At 36.7% G+C, this 16,173-nt stretch overlaps 1 protein-coding gene across 1 annotated transcript in view; it reads right to left on the bottom strand.

Annotated features, from left to right (window-relative positions):
- si:dkey-237h12.3 (teneurin-3) overlaps positions 1-16,173 on the bottom strand; it is a 122,603-nt gene that overhangs the window by 53,285 nt on the left and 53,145 nt on the right. The window contains 3 exon segments of the mRNA XM_056471949.1: positions 7,477-7,596; positions 12,102-12,309; positions 13,303-13,449. Coding sequence (XP_056327924.1) covers positions 7,477-7,596; positions 12,102-12,309; positions 13,303-13,449 — 475 coding nt within the window.

Raw genomic sequence — 16,173 nt, 5'->3', positions numbered from 1 at the left:
GTGCACTGTTATATGTGACAATAAAAACAAGTATAATGTTAATATTTATTCATTTAAAACTTCTTTTAACTGTCACATTGTGCTCTAAAAGACAACATTTTCATTTTTAATTTAGAGTAAATCTAGTCAGTAGTTTAAAGAGTCACCCAAAAAATTCAAACACATAAACATGAATTGTAAATCAAGAGAATTTCATAGCTACAGTGCTCAGCACATATAAGTACATTCCTTACAAATCTTTATAATATCAAATATAAATATAATATCAAATCCTTACATAATATAAAATATTATATTTGTGCATATAAATTAGATTAGTCAGTACTGAAGTCAAATCTATATAAATATAAATTTAAAAAATAGGAAAAATCAGAGAGGCAAAAAAAAAATATATATATATACAAAATTATTCATTTTCAAAATGAGGTGTACTTAATCTTAATTATGCTGAGCACTGTACCTGTATATTTTTTTTCATGAAATACATAAAAATATGTGACTTAATCCTCACAGTAATAAATTACATTTTCAATACAAACACGCTAATTTATTTAATAAATATTTGTTCAACAAATGCCGTTAAAGCCATTAAAAAATATCTTAACCAAAGTCAAAAAGCTTTGAACAGTACACTCCAACTGAATAATCTCCCGTTGCTTATATTAGCTTGAGATGCAATTTGTGCCAGAAGCTTGCATTGTTTATGTGGGGGCAGAGGGCATATGAAGGCTAAGTGTGATTCATAATTTCCTGTTATCACTCTGACAAGCGCATGGGTCCTCTCCAAATTACATGGTTTGTTAGCTTCATCACAGTGCTTAGTTAGCAATGTCTTCCACATTCCAGATCCTCGGCTTAAAACGTTTCTAATTCAGACATCAATGCAAAAAAAAAAAAAAAGCACTGTCTTATATCAGAAGTTTACTGGCACGCTTTAACATTTCCTATCAGTTGCGGATAGAGATGTGATGTAACTTTCTTACGTTTCAGGGATTTGGATGAGAGATCTGGAGGTAGGAGCTACTTTAATTAGCATGGCGCAGTGAGGAGGTAGGCACAGATTTGGAAATGAAGGGGCGTCTCTTTGAAGTCATGCTCTATATGAGTGTCTGACTCCCCTGGCCAGAAGGAGACAGATGAATGCTGCGGTGACTTTACACACAGACATACAGCGCCATTGCCTTCAGATTCTTCCTAAAAGCTCCTGTCCGATTTTTTTTTTCTCTTTTTTTATAATCTGCCCGTGGCTGGTCCACTGTTCCAGACCATCGGCCTTTAAAGCTGTTTCTTTGCCTCTGTTTCCCCTCGGACACGCTTGCTAACCGAGAGCAGACACCAGCACTGAACAAGCACGATTATCTGAAGCCCGTTCCCCTGTGTGCTGCTTTTTAGGAGGGATCTGGATATATTGGATAATCCCCAACATCAGCCTTCCCTCTTTTAAGATGTAGATCCATCCCTAGAGTGTGTTTTTTTTCTTTATGAAGGCAAGTTATTGCAGGTAAATGGGGTAAACATTTAACTACTGTAATATTTATCACCATGCCTCTGCAACTGATTGATTACATTCAAAATTGTTAAAAAACAAATCTAAAATGCTATATTTAAACATGCAAATGCACTCATTTTGGGGGACATAAGACGTGAGTCATAAGTCATAAAACCTTTATACATGTCATGAATATGTATTAGACTTTATGCATGCTTAAGTGTCATTAAATCAGTTGTTTTCTGTATATTAACTGCAAAGATGACATGCTAAGATGTCTTTTTAATGACAGCTTGACAAAAACAAATACATAATTCATTTTCTTTTTGGCTTAGTCCCTTTTTTAATCAGGGGTTGCCGCCGCGGAATGAACCGCCAACTTATCCAGCATATGTTTTACGCAGGGGATGCCCTTCTAGCTGCAGCCCAACACTGGGAAAAATCTATACACTGTCTTTCGCACACATACACTATAATTTAGCTTATCCAATTGACCTATAGGTCATGTATTTGGACTGTGGGGGAAATCTGAGCACCCGTAGGACACCCACGCAAACACGGGGAGAACATGCAAACTCCACACAGAAATGCCAAGTGACCCAGCTGGGGTTTGAACCAGTGACTTTCTTGCTGTGAGACGATCAAGCTACAAACTGCGCCAGCGTGGCACCCAAACACATCCTAACTTGTCAGAAATATTATTGTCATGAGGCCTTTTTAACCATCATGAATTTTATAACTGTCAATAATATTTTTCTTGACCTTAACTGCAGTAGTACAAATTGAATTTGTAATTAAAACATCATTAAATATTAATGATTCTGTTAGAAAATTATATAAAAAGTATCTACACAATTTTATTAACAAAACTTTTCATGACACAATTACACTGACCTCATGACAGTCATGTTTTTGACAGATTTATGAGTTAAGATTTTTGAGTTATGTTCTCTTGGTAGTGTAAAGTTGTCATGACAAAGACAAAGATATAAGATGTATTTGTCTGTAAAATTGTCATAAAAGACATGTCATATGTCTTTGTCACATTTGAATTTTAAAATGACATAACTGATCGAATGACACTTAATTACTGTTGTTATATACATGCATAAACATTTCCATATTCATAATGTGTGTGATGTCATTGATTATACGTGTGTTATGTCATGATAGTCTTATGAACACCTCCTCACAGTGTTACCCTAATTTACATAAACGCCTAGCCCAAAAATCTGAACAATGTACAAAGTTAGTTTCAAAATGTTGATCCATTTATTTTGACAAATTAGTGCCAAAGTGTTCTTTTTTATCACTGCATAATTTAGAAAATACCATGAGCAGCCAATTATAGTGAAACTTTTATAATAGTTAAACTTAATACAATGGTGAAAATTATGTTTGAAGCTATGCCTCAGTAAAAAGCTTTAGAAAATACACTCAGCAGCCACTTTATAAGGTACACCTTACCAATACCGGCTTGGACCCACTTTTGCCTTCAGAACTGCCTTAATCCTTCATGGTATAGATTCAACAAGTTACTGGAAATATTCCTCAGAGATTTCGGTCCATATTGACATGATAGCATCACACAGTTGCTGCAGATTTGCTGGCTGCACATCCATGATGCCAATCACCTGTTCCACCACATCCCAAAGGTGCTCTATTGGATTGAGAACTGGTGACTGTGGAGGCCATTTGAGTACAGTGAACTCATTGTCATGCTCAAGAAACCAGTCTGAGATGATTCTCGCTTTATCACATGGCGTGTTATCCTGCTGGAAGTAGCCATCAGAAGATGGGTACACTGTGGTCATAAAGGGATGGACATGGTCAGCAACAATACTTAGGTAGGATGTGGCACTGACATGATGTTTAATTGGTACTAATGGACCCAAAGTGTGCCAAGAAAATATCCCTCACACCATTACACCACCACCACCAGCCTGAACCATTGATACAAGGCATGATGGATCCATCTTTTCATGTTGTTGATGCCAAATTCTGATCCTGCCATTCGAATGTCGCAGCAGAAATCGAGACTCATCAGACCAGGCAACGATCCAATCTTTCCAATCTTCTACTGTCCAATTTTGGTGAGCCTGTGCAAACTGTGGCCTCAGTGTCCCGTTCTTAGCTGACAGGAGTGGCACCTGGTGTGATCTTCTGCTGCTGTAGCCAGAAAGCCTCAAGGTTCGACATGTTGTGCATTCAGAGATGTTCTGCTGCATACCTCGGTTGTAACAAGTGGTTATTTGAGTTACTGTTGCCTTTCTATGAGCTGGAACCAGTCTGGCCATTCTCCTCTGACCTCTGGTATCAACAAGGCATTTGAACTGCTGCTCACTGGACATTTTCTCTTTCTTGGAACATTCTCTGTAAACCCTAAAGATGGTTGTGCATGAAAATCCCAGTAGATCAACAGTTTCTGAAATACTCAGACCAGCCCGTCTGACACCAACAACCATGCCACGTTCAAAGTCACTTAAATCACCTTTCTTCCCCATTCTGATGCTCAGTTGCAGCAGAAGAGTTACTGCAGCTGATTGTCTTGACCTGGTCTACATGCCTAAATGAATTCAGTTACTGCCATGTGATTGGCTGATTAGAAATTTGAGTTAACGAACAGTTGGACAGGTCCTACCTAAAAGTGATCGGTGAGTGTAAATCTGAATAAAAATATGAAGATCAGTATTACTACTGCTGAAGTAAGGATTTATGGCTCAGTGCAGGAGGAAAAAAATCACTTTAAAAATATGGAATTTAATGGAAATCTACATATACGAAAAAGAAACTTTCTTTAGAAAGTTAGACTGATAAAAAACAAACATTATCAAAACCACAAAAATACCCAAATCTCAAAACTGACATGCATGAAAAACAGCATTTTGCCTCCCTGTCTCATCTTAAACTCTACTGAAGACAAAATATAGTTTTTAATGCATTAGAGTCATGGCTCAGTGAAAGGCATATGGTGGCCACAAATACACATGCAAACTCCCACGCATGACCTCTGAATAGATGACTCACTTTAACTGCTGATCTGCGTGATTGTTGATAATGATGGATAATGACTAAAGGGATTATTATAAAAGGTACAAGAAGGTCAGATAGCCCCAGAAACAGCACAGAAATGAAAGTTACACTCGGCTTGCAGCTTTAATCCTGTCTAGCTAGATGTGTTTTCTTTTTCATGCATACACATGTCCAGATTGCATGTGTGCACTGCTTTTGCCATTAGTTTAAATCAGTCTTATGTCCTTCACATAATACATTTAATTGGTCATAAAGGTTAATTACCATCTGACCATCTAAATCATTATATGTCAGACTCAAAATCAAGCAGCTGATGTGTGTGCTTATGTTCAGTGAATAAACAGTGTAATTAGCGCCAGACTGTTAAATGAGAAAAATTGTTTGTTTAGAATAATTGTTCATTTTAATTTATAAAATTACACGTACTTATAGTTTAATGAAACAGTATACGTTAAATTAAAGAAGAGAATAAGCTGCAGGAAAGTGATTTAATGAATGAGTATACATTAAATTTAATTAAAATAATAAAGTGTTTTGACCCCAAAAAATTACATATCACATTTGCATATAAAACCATATATATTTATATCAAAAATCTATATTTACGTCAAGTTGTTATGTGTTGCACTGGTGTAGTGTCAGTGTGTTGTGATTGTCAACTGTGTTTTATCTGCTAGAGATTACTTCCACTATTTCAACGGACTGCAACTCCCAGAACTCTTTGCGCCCATCAACTCCTGCCACAGCTGACAATAATCCAGACATTCCCACACAGACATAGCTGTAGCTCATCTCACTAATTATGGGAGCTGCGTCCAAAATTGCATACTTCCTTATCATACAGTATGCAGCATGCGAGGCGAGTAGTATGTCCAAATTCATAGAATTTGAAAAACAGTATGTGAGAAGAACCCAGATGATCTACTACCGGCAAGATTCTGAAGTGCGCATCGGATGGACGACCATGATGGACTGCGAGAAAATTCATGAATGGGAGTGAAGCGACGCAACTGACACGAGTAGGTCACATGATGATGACCAAATGTTGGATATAGTATGGGTGAGTTCCATTCAAACTTCTAACATTCATACTGTATAGAAGGCACTTCCTAACGGCATAGTATATTTAAATATAAATGCAGTACCTACTGAGTAGTAAGCGATTTCAGACGCAGCCATGATGGACTATATATACATGTCACTTTCACATTCACATTGCTGAGTCTTGTTTCTCCTATAAACATTACGAGGCGGTTTTCCTTGTTTGTTTTCCTGTGTTTTTGATTCTTGCCTTGTTTCCGTTTTGATTCTTTGCAGCCTAGCCTGACCACTCGCCTTTATTTGACCACGTTTATTAGATTATATTTTTGCTACTGTTTTGCTCCTGTTTTTGACCATTGCCTGCATGACCTTGCCTTGCATGTGGATCCTGTCCAGCGTCCATTTTGTAACACAGTGATTAACGGTTGATTATATATATTTTTAATTTTAATTAAAAATGTATTTTAATTACATTTTTGGAATGCTGCATTATAATTTAGCTTTAACTATTTTAATTTAAATGTTTGTAAAGTGTAGCAAAGTGTATATATTTTTTTATTTCCTGGGTATGTTTATACTATTTTAAAGGGAGCCTATTATGCAAAAATCACTTTTATAAGGGGTTTAAACAGTTGTGTGGCAACAGTGTGTGAATATAGCCAGCCTCTAATGGTAAAAATGTATTAATTTTATATTTTTATAGTCACATTTCATAAAAACAGACTGCAAAAACACTTTGATTGACAGTCTCTCTTTGTACATGTCATCAGAGGGGGAAAGTCCCGGCCACTTGAGACGATCTCCCCCTCATTAGCATAGACAACCCTGAATGAGAAAGCATTTTTCGCACTGTACCTGCTGAAGATAATGCCAGCAATGAAGAGGCATTATAGATCTGGACATAATGTTAGTCCTGTTTTGGATATGCTTCTATGCTGATTAGTGACTGGTCATTCTTGAACAATTTGTTCATTTTGAACAAATCTTTTGTATGACCCGAGTCCTCTGGTCTGAGTCATGTCTCTTTACATGCTGTCACATTATGAATGAATGACTCAAAAACCAGAAGACACTAAAGGTGAACTAATCATGGCTCCTTTTGGCTCAGACTGTGTGCATTGGTTAAGCTAATATTGGACTGTCAGTGTGACGTTGACCACTCAAATTTGCAGACCTGTCAGAGGAGGTGAGCTGACATAATCATAGACAATAAATGATACAGGTAGACAATAAATGATTGTTTTCTCTTTCTTATAGCATTCTAGTTATGACTTGTTTGTAGTGTGATCAACGTTTGGTGTAGTTGTAGATGAGTTTGTAAGCAACTCGCAACATTTTAATAATATTTTGGCAAATTGAACGAAATGACTCGAAAAAAGATTCGTTCATCTCAATGAACAAGACTCAAAAGTCTGAGTCATTAAAATGATCCAAACTTCCCATCCCTAATGCTTATGCATAGGCGTTTGTAGCTCTGCCCTCGTTTAAAAGAGAGCTGGGAGCACAATCTCATTTGAATTTAAAGCGACAGTCACCAAAACGGCACAATTTGGATCAAAACCTAAAAGTGGCAGTTTTAAAGATTCATTTGTATGGTATCATGAGCTGAAACTTCACATATTCACTCTAAGAATATCAGAGACTAATTTTATTTATTTTATTTATTTATACTATTTTATAATTTTATTTTGTTTTATATTTTATATGTTTTACCTGAAAGTAACACTGACATAAGGGTAAAATGTGCCTGTCTGTGATTTGACTTGTGTGGGAGGCAGTGAGATGAAAATGGGAATTAGCATAAAACTATGCAAAAGGGTTTCTCACTGACTATCTTAAGGACACTCATTAGCATAATTATGTGTATATGTGTACAGTAAGCAAATGTCTGAGTAAACCACATTAGTACGTACATGCCGTCTTGTCTGGTGATAGTGTAACCCTGTTGGGGGTAATGAAGAAGAGACACGTTCACCCCAATCAGAGGAGTTCCATCGCCCGTCACCACCTGTCCACGCACTACAGACACCAGGCTGAAAAATAAACACAAACACACATTCAATACACAAGTAAATAAGGCTCTGAATAAACACACACAGCCTATTCACTGTGCTGATTCTTCAAGGTCAGAAAGCTGATTAAATGTGGGATTTTATATATATAATTTAGAGATTTGTCCAGATCTGCTGTAAAATGTCTCAATCCACTGCGGCTGACCTTCCTCCGTCGTTCTGTTTTGATAATCTTAACAGACGTAATTACAGCACAAATTATTTTACAGAGCGCCTTTTAGGGGCTGACCTGCAATCTCGTATCTTTAGACTAATTGCGCGATAATTTCTCAATGTGCGAACAAAAGGCACCTCGGGGCAGATGGGCGGGATGACGAGTTACCTCATCAAGGCATAATCAAAAGCTTCATCAGCCAAATATCAAGACATTGGAACACATTTGTTTCATTGTAAGACAGTCAAGATGAGCAGGAATGTTCATATGGTTAACTTTGGCTGAAAAAAAGCACCAAAGGGCGCAGAACAGATTCCCTCAAGAGTCCAAATTGAAGAGGTGCAAAGGTGAGGTGCACAATTTTTTCCGAGGAAAAAGTAATCATTTTTTTAAAGTACACAGTACGCTGGCTTTTCGTACAAATCATACCAGCAGCAAATGGCTTTTCTGTCCGCAGCAGAAATTAGATAGGACAATATGGAGTCTTCAAAAGGGGAAACTGGAGTTGTGGATTCCTATCAAAAAGAAAAGCCTATTGTTTATTCTGTATGAGTGTGCAAGGCTTGCTCTATTTTCGCATGCCGTTAGATCTATGACTCTAAAACGGTACCAAAAAAAAAACTATTTAAGATTGCGGGAAATATTGTGCAATACATCAAACGGCATCACAATTACTAGCATAGCCGAAAGCACTTTCATGCATATATATATTTTAATATGCTATAGCGCTGATAAATAAAACATTAAATAGAGGCATTACCGGCATGAAAAGCCATGTGTCTCATGAGAAACATTGTAGAATTGTACATAGACAGTTGTGGAAAAAATTAGAGATCTTTTGAAAATTGGTAGTTTCTCTGGATTTACAATTTATAATTTTGTGTTTGAGTAAAACTTGATTTTTGTTTTATCCTGTAAACTACCAAAGACATTTCTTCCAAATTGAAAAAAGCTTTAATTTAGAGCATTGTCTTGCATAAAATAAAAATAAAAAATACATGTTTTTTTTTACTTCAGCGGAGTAATTTGGTGAAATAACCCTGATATTCAATCACAACAAATGTAACAAAAGATCTGGCCAATTGTCATTTTCTGGAAAAATAAAATAAAAAATTTACTTTAAGTATCAACATTTTACTCAAACGCATATCTAATAATTAATTTAAAACCAGAGAAAAATTACATTTGCAAGTAAAATTAAAGAACAAATTGGTGTTATTTCCAAGAAACTAAGACATTAAAAAGAATAAACAATAAAAAAAATGCTCTCAGTGTATTAGGGCATTTAAAGAGACCGCTCACCCAAATATGAACATTTACTCATCATTTCTCAACTTTTAAGTTGTTTCAAACTTTAATGAGTTTCTTTCTTCTGTTGAACACGATAATATATTTTGAAGAATGTTAAAAATCAGTAGCCACTGGCATTCATAGTAGGACAAATATGAAGAGTTCAATGGCAAAACCCTTAAAATCCATCAGACCTATTTTCTTGTAAATGAGCATTTTCTATCAGGCTCCTCTGATTAGGTTCAGAAATTTCATTTTATAAATAATGAAAAGATTATTAGCTAATAAATAAAATATCTTTTTTTTCCAAAATGTCTCTTTAGACAATTCTTTGTTTTTTAACAAGGTATATTTTCTTTTGCATCAAAACCAGCTAAATCCACTTGTGCTTTTTTTGCACAAACCTCTAAATCCACCTATTGGGAAAATTCACTAAAGATGCAATTAGAAATTATTTAACCAAACATAAAACACATTACACAAACCACCTAAAACTAAAAATTCATAAATCTGTCAAGTAAGTGACGGTTCATTCCACTGTGGTAACCCCTGATAAACCAGGGACTACGCAGAAAATGAATGAAATATGTCAAGTAATTTTGTGTGTTTTCATTTTTTCTTATAATGCACAGAGTTTTGAGGTAAGGGACGTTTTCTTTTGCCATTCAGTGACAGTCGGACAGCTTTATGCAGTTCATGAAACTCTATCTTTTAAAATCTAAATCAGAAACGGAATAAAACAATCTCCTCATAAAAGCTGGCTTATCAGCACTCTGCTACACTGATGATTCAATTCGCGCCTTCTGATTGGCTCTCGGGATTTAGCGGCTTTTGCTGTCAAAGGCAAGTGGCGTTTAGAGGCTTTTGCCAACAAACTGTTATTTCTAAATGGGCTGATGCTGTGATTTAGATGATTTGAATGAAAAGTATTTGTTGAACATGTACTACATGCATAAAGCATTCACTCAATTATTAGCTAATTTTTTGAAATGGAAGTGGCGTTTAGCGGCTTTTGCATCTGAACTCTTCATATATACTATGGATGACAAAGGCTACTGGTTTACAACATTTCTCAAACTGTGAAATTTTGTGTTTTAACATTCCTTTCTGTCATTCATTTTGATTTGGCTTAGTCCCTATTTTATCAGGGGTCGCCACAGCGGAATGAACCGCCAACTTATCCACAAAGGGTATAAACTGAGGTCGGAGCCAGCTCCAAGTGGGTGGGAGATTTTATTTATTTAATGTCTTGTACATGACATGGAGTCCAACATTGTGATTTATGAATGTCTACACCTACCCCGACCCTAAACTCAACCTCACCGTAACCTGTTATGTTCTATTAACGTCTACACCAAGGCTATTCAATTAGTTTGGCATGGGGGCCAATTCATGAAAAGCATCCTAAATGTAGGGCCGGAGAGATATGACTTGCAATATGAGTGAAGACACAGCAGCATATAAGAGCCCATATGTTGTATTTTTGCTCTATAAGACACCCACGTTGTATTTTTCTACATTGAAAAGTTAATATATTGTTCTCTAAAACTACATAATATCAGTGCATTGTACAATAGGCTTTTTTTACAAACATATTCAAATGTTGTATTTTAAAGAACAACAAAAGCAGTGCATTGCTTAAGTAGGCCTCTTCTATATTCAGACACATTTATATGTTATGATTTGAACTGCATAACAATTATAGGTTTTGGTTGTACGATTATAATCTGAGGAATAATCAAGGTTTCACGATTATTACGTCTAATGTAAATTTAAGCTTTATATGAGCTAAGTATTTAAATAAACTGTTATTATCATCTGTGTTCAAACATACATAATCATTTTAATAATCTATAATAATTTGTCTAAAATAGCTTTTGTTTACATTGAATTGGAAATAACAAACTTGCGTGTGGAAAAAGACGTGATATGTGAATGGCCCACTTCTATAGTTAATCCAGTGTGTTTGCATATTAGTCTGGTGTATGAGATCGGAACTTTAAACTACCGCACAGTTGGCATAACTTTGTTTAGTTGCAGCAGTTTTGTGCAACAGAAATGCGGTGTTGAGAAGCCTTTAAGATTAATTAATTGTGAAGAATCTCTAAGATTGATTTCAGTGCATTGTACAAGAGGCCTTTTTTACAAATATATCCAAATGTTTTGCGGCTGCTCGCACCACTCGCTTAATGTCAGGTGACTCATGCTCTGCGCAGCCTTCAACTGCAGCTCGTGCTTTATTGAGCAGACGCACATCACTTCATAACTATATCGTCAATTTTCGACTGAACTAAATTTGTTTTTGAAGGTCACACTATTTAGAGGGCCAGAACAAATTGCCTCGGGGGCCAAGTTTGGCTTGCACGCTGCCAATTTAATAGCCCTGGTCTACACCTACCCCAACCCTAAACCCAACCTCACAGTAACCTGATGTATTTTATTAATGTCTACTCCTCCTACATCACCTAAACCCAACCTACTTGTGGCGTAAGTCTCTCTCACTTGGACGTCTCCAGGCTACAGCGATACCTACTTCACTTATCCACCATGTTTTATGCAGTGGATGCCCTCCCAGCTGCATCTCAGTACTGGAAAACACTCATACTGCATGTCTTTGTACTGTGGAGGAAATCGGAGCACCCAGAGAAAACCCATGTGAACACTTGGAGAACATGCAAACTCCACAAAGAAATGGCAACTGGTCGAGCCGGAACTCAAACCAGCGACCTTCTTGTTGAAAAGCGACAGTGTGCCACTGTGTTTAATTAAAGAAAAGAAAAAGGTTTAAACACAAAAGGAATTTTTTTGGACACTAGTAGCCATTGACATCCATTTCAGTAAAAAAATTCAATGGATGCCAGAGGCAACATTCATACACTTCTTTTGTGTTCAACACAAGAGAGAAACTTTGGTACGAGTGGATGGTACGTAAAAAATAATGAGAGAATTTTGTCTTTGAAACACCTATACTTTTCCATCCAAACCGAGTTGACTGTTCTTCAGAAGTTCAAGAGCTCCTAACCTGCTGTTGAACGTGTTTTCTCCTGGTAGGGTATGAGTGCCGCCTGGAGCCACCAGAAAGCCCACACGCTGATAGAAGCCTTGAGTGTCTGAAGTGGGAGAGCTGGGTTGTTGTATTGTGCTGGGATCTGGAGCCCCGCGGCAATACGTCTGACCCTGACAGGCACTGTGAATACAACAGTCTGGATCCATACAGTCCACCAAGCCATCTAAAAACAACAACATGGGAAGTTAGAGTATATATTTGGATGCTTGAATTTTTTTTGGTCATTTTTAGACTGAGTGGTGTAAAAGAATGTAACAGTACACAGAAATGGAAACAGAAAGTAAATACTTTTCCTGAGTATACACAAAATTTTATTGTTTTTATTTTAATTATATTACAGTAAAATAATAATAAAATGTATGCAACTGGATTGTAATTTTGCTATTTAATTTATTTAAAAACTTTTAGACTTTTACATCAAAAAATAAAAATAAAAATGCCCTATAATGAAAATTTGGGTATACCAAGGCATAGTCAAATAATAAAAGATCAGTACAAGGAAATGGTTTAATTATAGTTTAATCTTTATCCACAACAGATTTCGTGAGCAAAATAGGTTCAAGATTCTCTGATTGTGTTATTTGTCCCTGCTCTGTGTGTCTGTGAGAGCGACACATCAGATCAGAGCTCATTAATATTCTCAACACACACCATATATGGTCCATCATGGACATTCTGATTCTAGGAGTATTTTATGGAGTAATACAGGAGCTTATTAAACCATGTCTAGATACTTTTTGAACTTACCAAAGACATAAACCTACTCTGTAGATATCAGAGAACAATTTAACTTACTAAATCAATGCAGCGTATGGCACCTTTAATATAAAAGAATCAGCCCCTGCCCCCAATATACATAGGAGCAGTTGAAGTCAGGATTATTAGCCCTCCTGAGTTATTAGTATTATTATTCTAGCCGAAATAAAACAAACAAGACTTTCGCCAGAAGAAAATATTATAGGAAATACTGTGAAAAAAATCTTGCTCTGTTAAACATCATTTGGGAAATAATTAAAATTAAAAAAACTTAGCAGGGCCAATAATTTTGACTTCAACTGTACATAGTTATATACAAAAGGTGCATGCCATTTTGTGTGTACCTTAACACCCCTGCTGCACAGTAATTTAGCCCCAACTTCCCAGCAATTTTTCTCACCTCCCTCATTGTCCTTGCCATCGGAGCAAAGGGTTTCCATAGCGACATCACACCCCACCCCTCTCCATCCGGACTGACAGAGACAGTGCCATCCGTTCTGGTCCAGAATGCACCTGCCGTTGTTGTTGCACAGTCCTGGACAGCTATCTAGAGGGACAAATTCATCAGTTAAACACACTAAACCAACCAAAGGCCTAGCAAGACTCAAGGGAGGTGAATAACTCGCAATAGAGAACTGCATAAACATACAGCGGAAAACATGGTGAATATGTGCCTTAACCAGTCAAACGTTTGGAACGTTTACAACATTTTAAAGACAGTGGACAAGGGAGGGAGCTGTAATTTCACATGAAACAGCTGGACAAATATTTAGCACTTAAACAATTATCAATTAAAATTAGTAAATAAATATAGCCAAATAGTAACTAGGCTAGTGATGCACCAATATTGACCTTTTTTTTTTTTCAGGCAAATTGGCCGATCCCAACTGCAAATTAAAAAAGAAATCAACCTGGGCTTATATTGAAAACGTACCCATATATACATTTCTGCAGAGTGCCAAATACATCCCAGGATGTAAATTTTTTTGCAGTTTTTGTGCCACTGTGTACGCTTTTTGAGATCTCAAATTTCTCTTGCGAGTGACACTCACCCCTGCTCTTCTCGTGCAAATCCACCAAAGGCAGCTGTGTACACTTTTTGAGATCTCCAATTTCTCTCAGGAGTGCCATTCACACCTGCTCTTCTCCCGTAATTCCACCAAAGGCCACTTTCGACTGACTGACTGATCGACTTACCCACTATCCTTCCCTAAACCCAACCAATAGTGCTTTCAAAAGCACTGATTGACCCTCCCACCCCCTACCCTAAACCCAACCGACCGATTTAAAAAGCAATCCAGAAAAAGAAATGCCCTCTCCTGATTTTTACCACGTTCTCAACCTGTTATTTACTTTATTCTATTTTATTTTTTGGCTTCTTTTTTTTAACCCACTTTCTGGAGCCATTCTTCACCAGACTCGAACCCCATCGTTATGGTCTCTGCATCTCAAGTCCAGCAACGTACATGGCGAGCTACTGGATAAACTAGTAACAGTGGGAAAGTCGTCCATACAGAGGCAGTCAACTAGTAAGCGAGATGAGAAACGGTGTCATTCCACCCTGTAGTGTTCATTTTAAAGACAAAATGTAGCCATACATGCTTCGTAATTCGGGATCTCCAGAACTGTATATAGGGCTATGTTTTCAGAATGAGCCTATGTTGAAAAACGCATACATTTTTTTTTAAAGGTAATAAAAAATACACTGCATTTTGTCCCATATTAACCGTACTATAAAGTATGATCTTATTCTACATGCCAAATTCTTCACAAAGACTAAACAAACTTTTATCTTACTATCAATAAGCTGCTAATTAGTCTTAGTTAGGTAATCGTAGTTAATTAATTAGCTAATAGTCTTAGTTAAACGTTTGAAAATAAGATAAATTGTGTCAAAAAAAGCGCTACAAAAATGTAGTGGTTTAAAACTAACTGTAATTACAATCCACACAAATAAATGACATTAGCTTGAGTTTAAAGTTCATTCATTTATTTTCTTTTCGGCTTGGTCCCTTTATTATTCAGGGGTCGCCACAGTGGAATGAACCACTAACTTATCCAGTATGTTTTACACATCGGATGCCTTTCCAGCTGCAACCCAGCACTGGGAAACACCCATACACTCATTGCATTTTCACCCACACAATCTCTACAGCCAATTTATCTTATTCAATTCACCTATAGCGTATGTCTTTGGACTGTGGGGAAAACCAGCACACCCAGAGGAAACCCACACGAACACGGGAAGAGAGTTTAAAGTTGTAATTTATAAATATTTATAATTATTATTTAGCCTTGTGAAATTATGCTACACAAAACATACTTTACAAAGCAAAACAGCGGAATAAAATGCTAAATATGGGAAAAAAGCAACCTTTTCGAAGACAACAGATTAAAGGTCAATCAATTGGTGCATCTCTAAACTATTCGAAATGATTTGCAGAAATAAATGAAATAATTATGAAGCACAATCACAGAAGCTTATGAAGTTCTTTTGAAAAATAGTATTAAATTATCACATCTAGCAGTGTCCATGTGAATTAACAGCATGCTGAGCTGAACAGCACAAGTGCGGCAAGAGTTTATCAGACAGCATACTGAAGTGCTCCATCAAATCCTTTGTAACAGAATGTGTGAAGTCAAAGGAAATTACAGAGGGAAATGCTAAACTAAAGGAGCTTAGCAGCTGCTAAATATTACATTAAGAGACAGTGAGATGTACAACAATGGGGATTTGGGTAATGCGAAAGTGTATATGTGCATGGACTGACTGATGATTGTGTGTATTCGTGTGTGTATGCATTTGTATGCCTACATATACACTGTATAAAACAGGAAACCTGAAACCGAACACATGTAGGGGACACATTAATACACGGTACATAGACATAATGAAAGTCATGCTTGAGAGACAGAGGGGTCAGAGCCACATGCTCTCTTCAGGGCAGCATGACCTTTACCTCTATATCCTATCCAGTCTGCTATCAAGAAGAGACATTCAGGGGAAAGAATTAAACATGGGGAGTTATACTGCGGTATGCTGTGATTTAGTGTCATTCCTGTATAGACAACCCTCCGCTGGTTACACACACCTAATGTGCTGCGCTTTTCTCTCTCCTCGGTAAATATGACATTTCATGACATTTGCATTGTACTGTTGAAGAGCTCGATTAGAGAAAAGCCATGGATGCTTGTGAATTTTGAATCTTTTTTTTCCTGAAGCAAGGTCTACATCTGCCATTGCTTTTAGGTTTCACAAATGCTTGCATTC

Source organism: Danio aesculapii, chromosome 14 (genome assembly GCF_903798145.1).
Source record: "Danio aesculapii chromosome 14, fDanAes4.1, whole genome shotgun sequence".
Taxonomy (NCBI): domain Eukaryota; kingdom Metazoa; phylum Chordata; class Actinopteri; order Cypriniformes; family Danionidae; genus Danio; species Danio aesculapii.
This window is presented reverse-complemented; position numbering and strand designations above follow the sequence as displayed.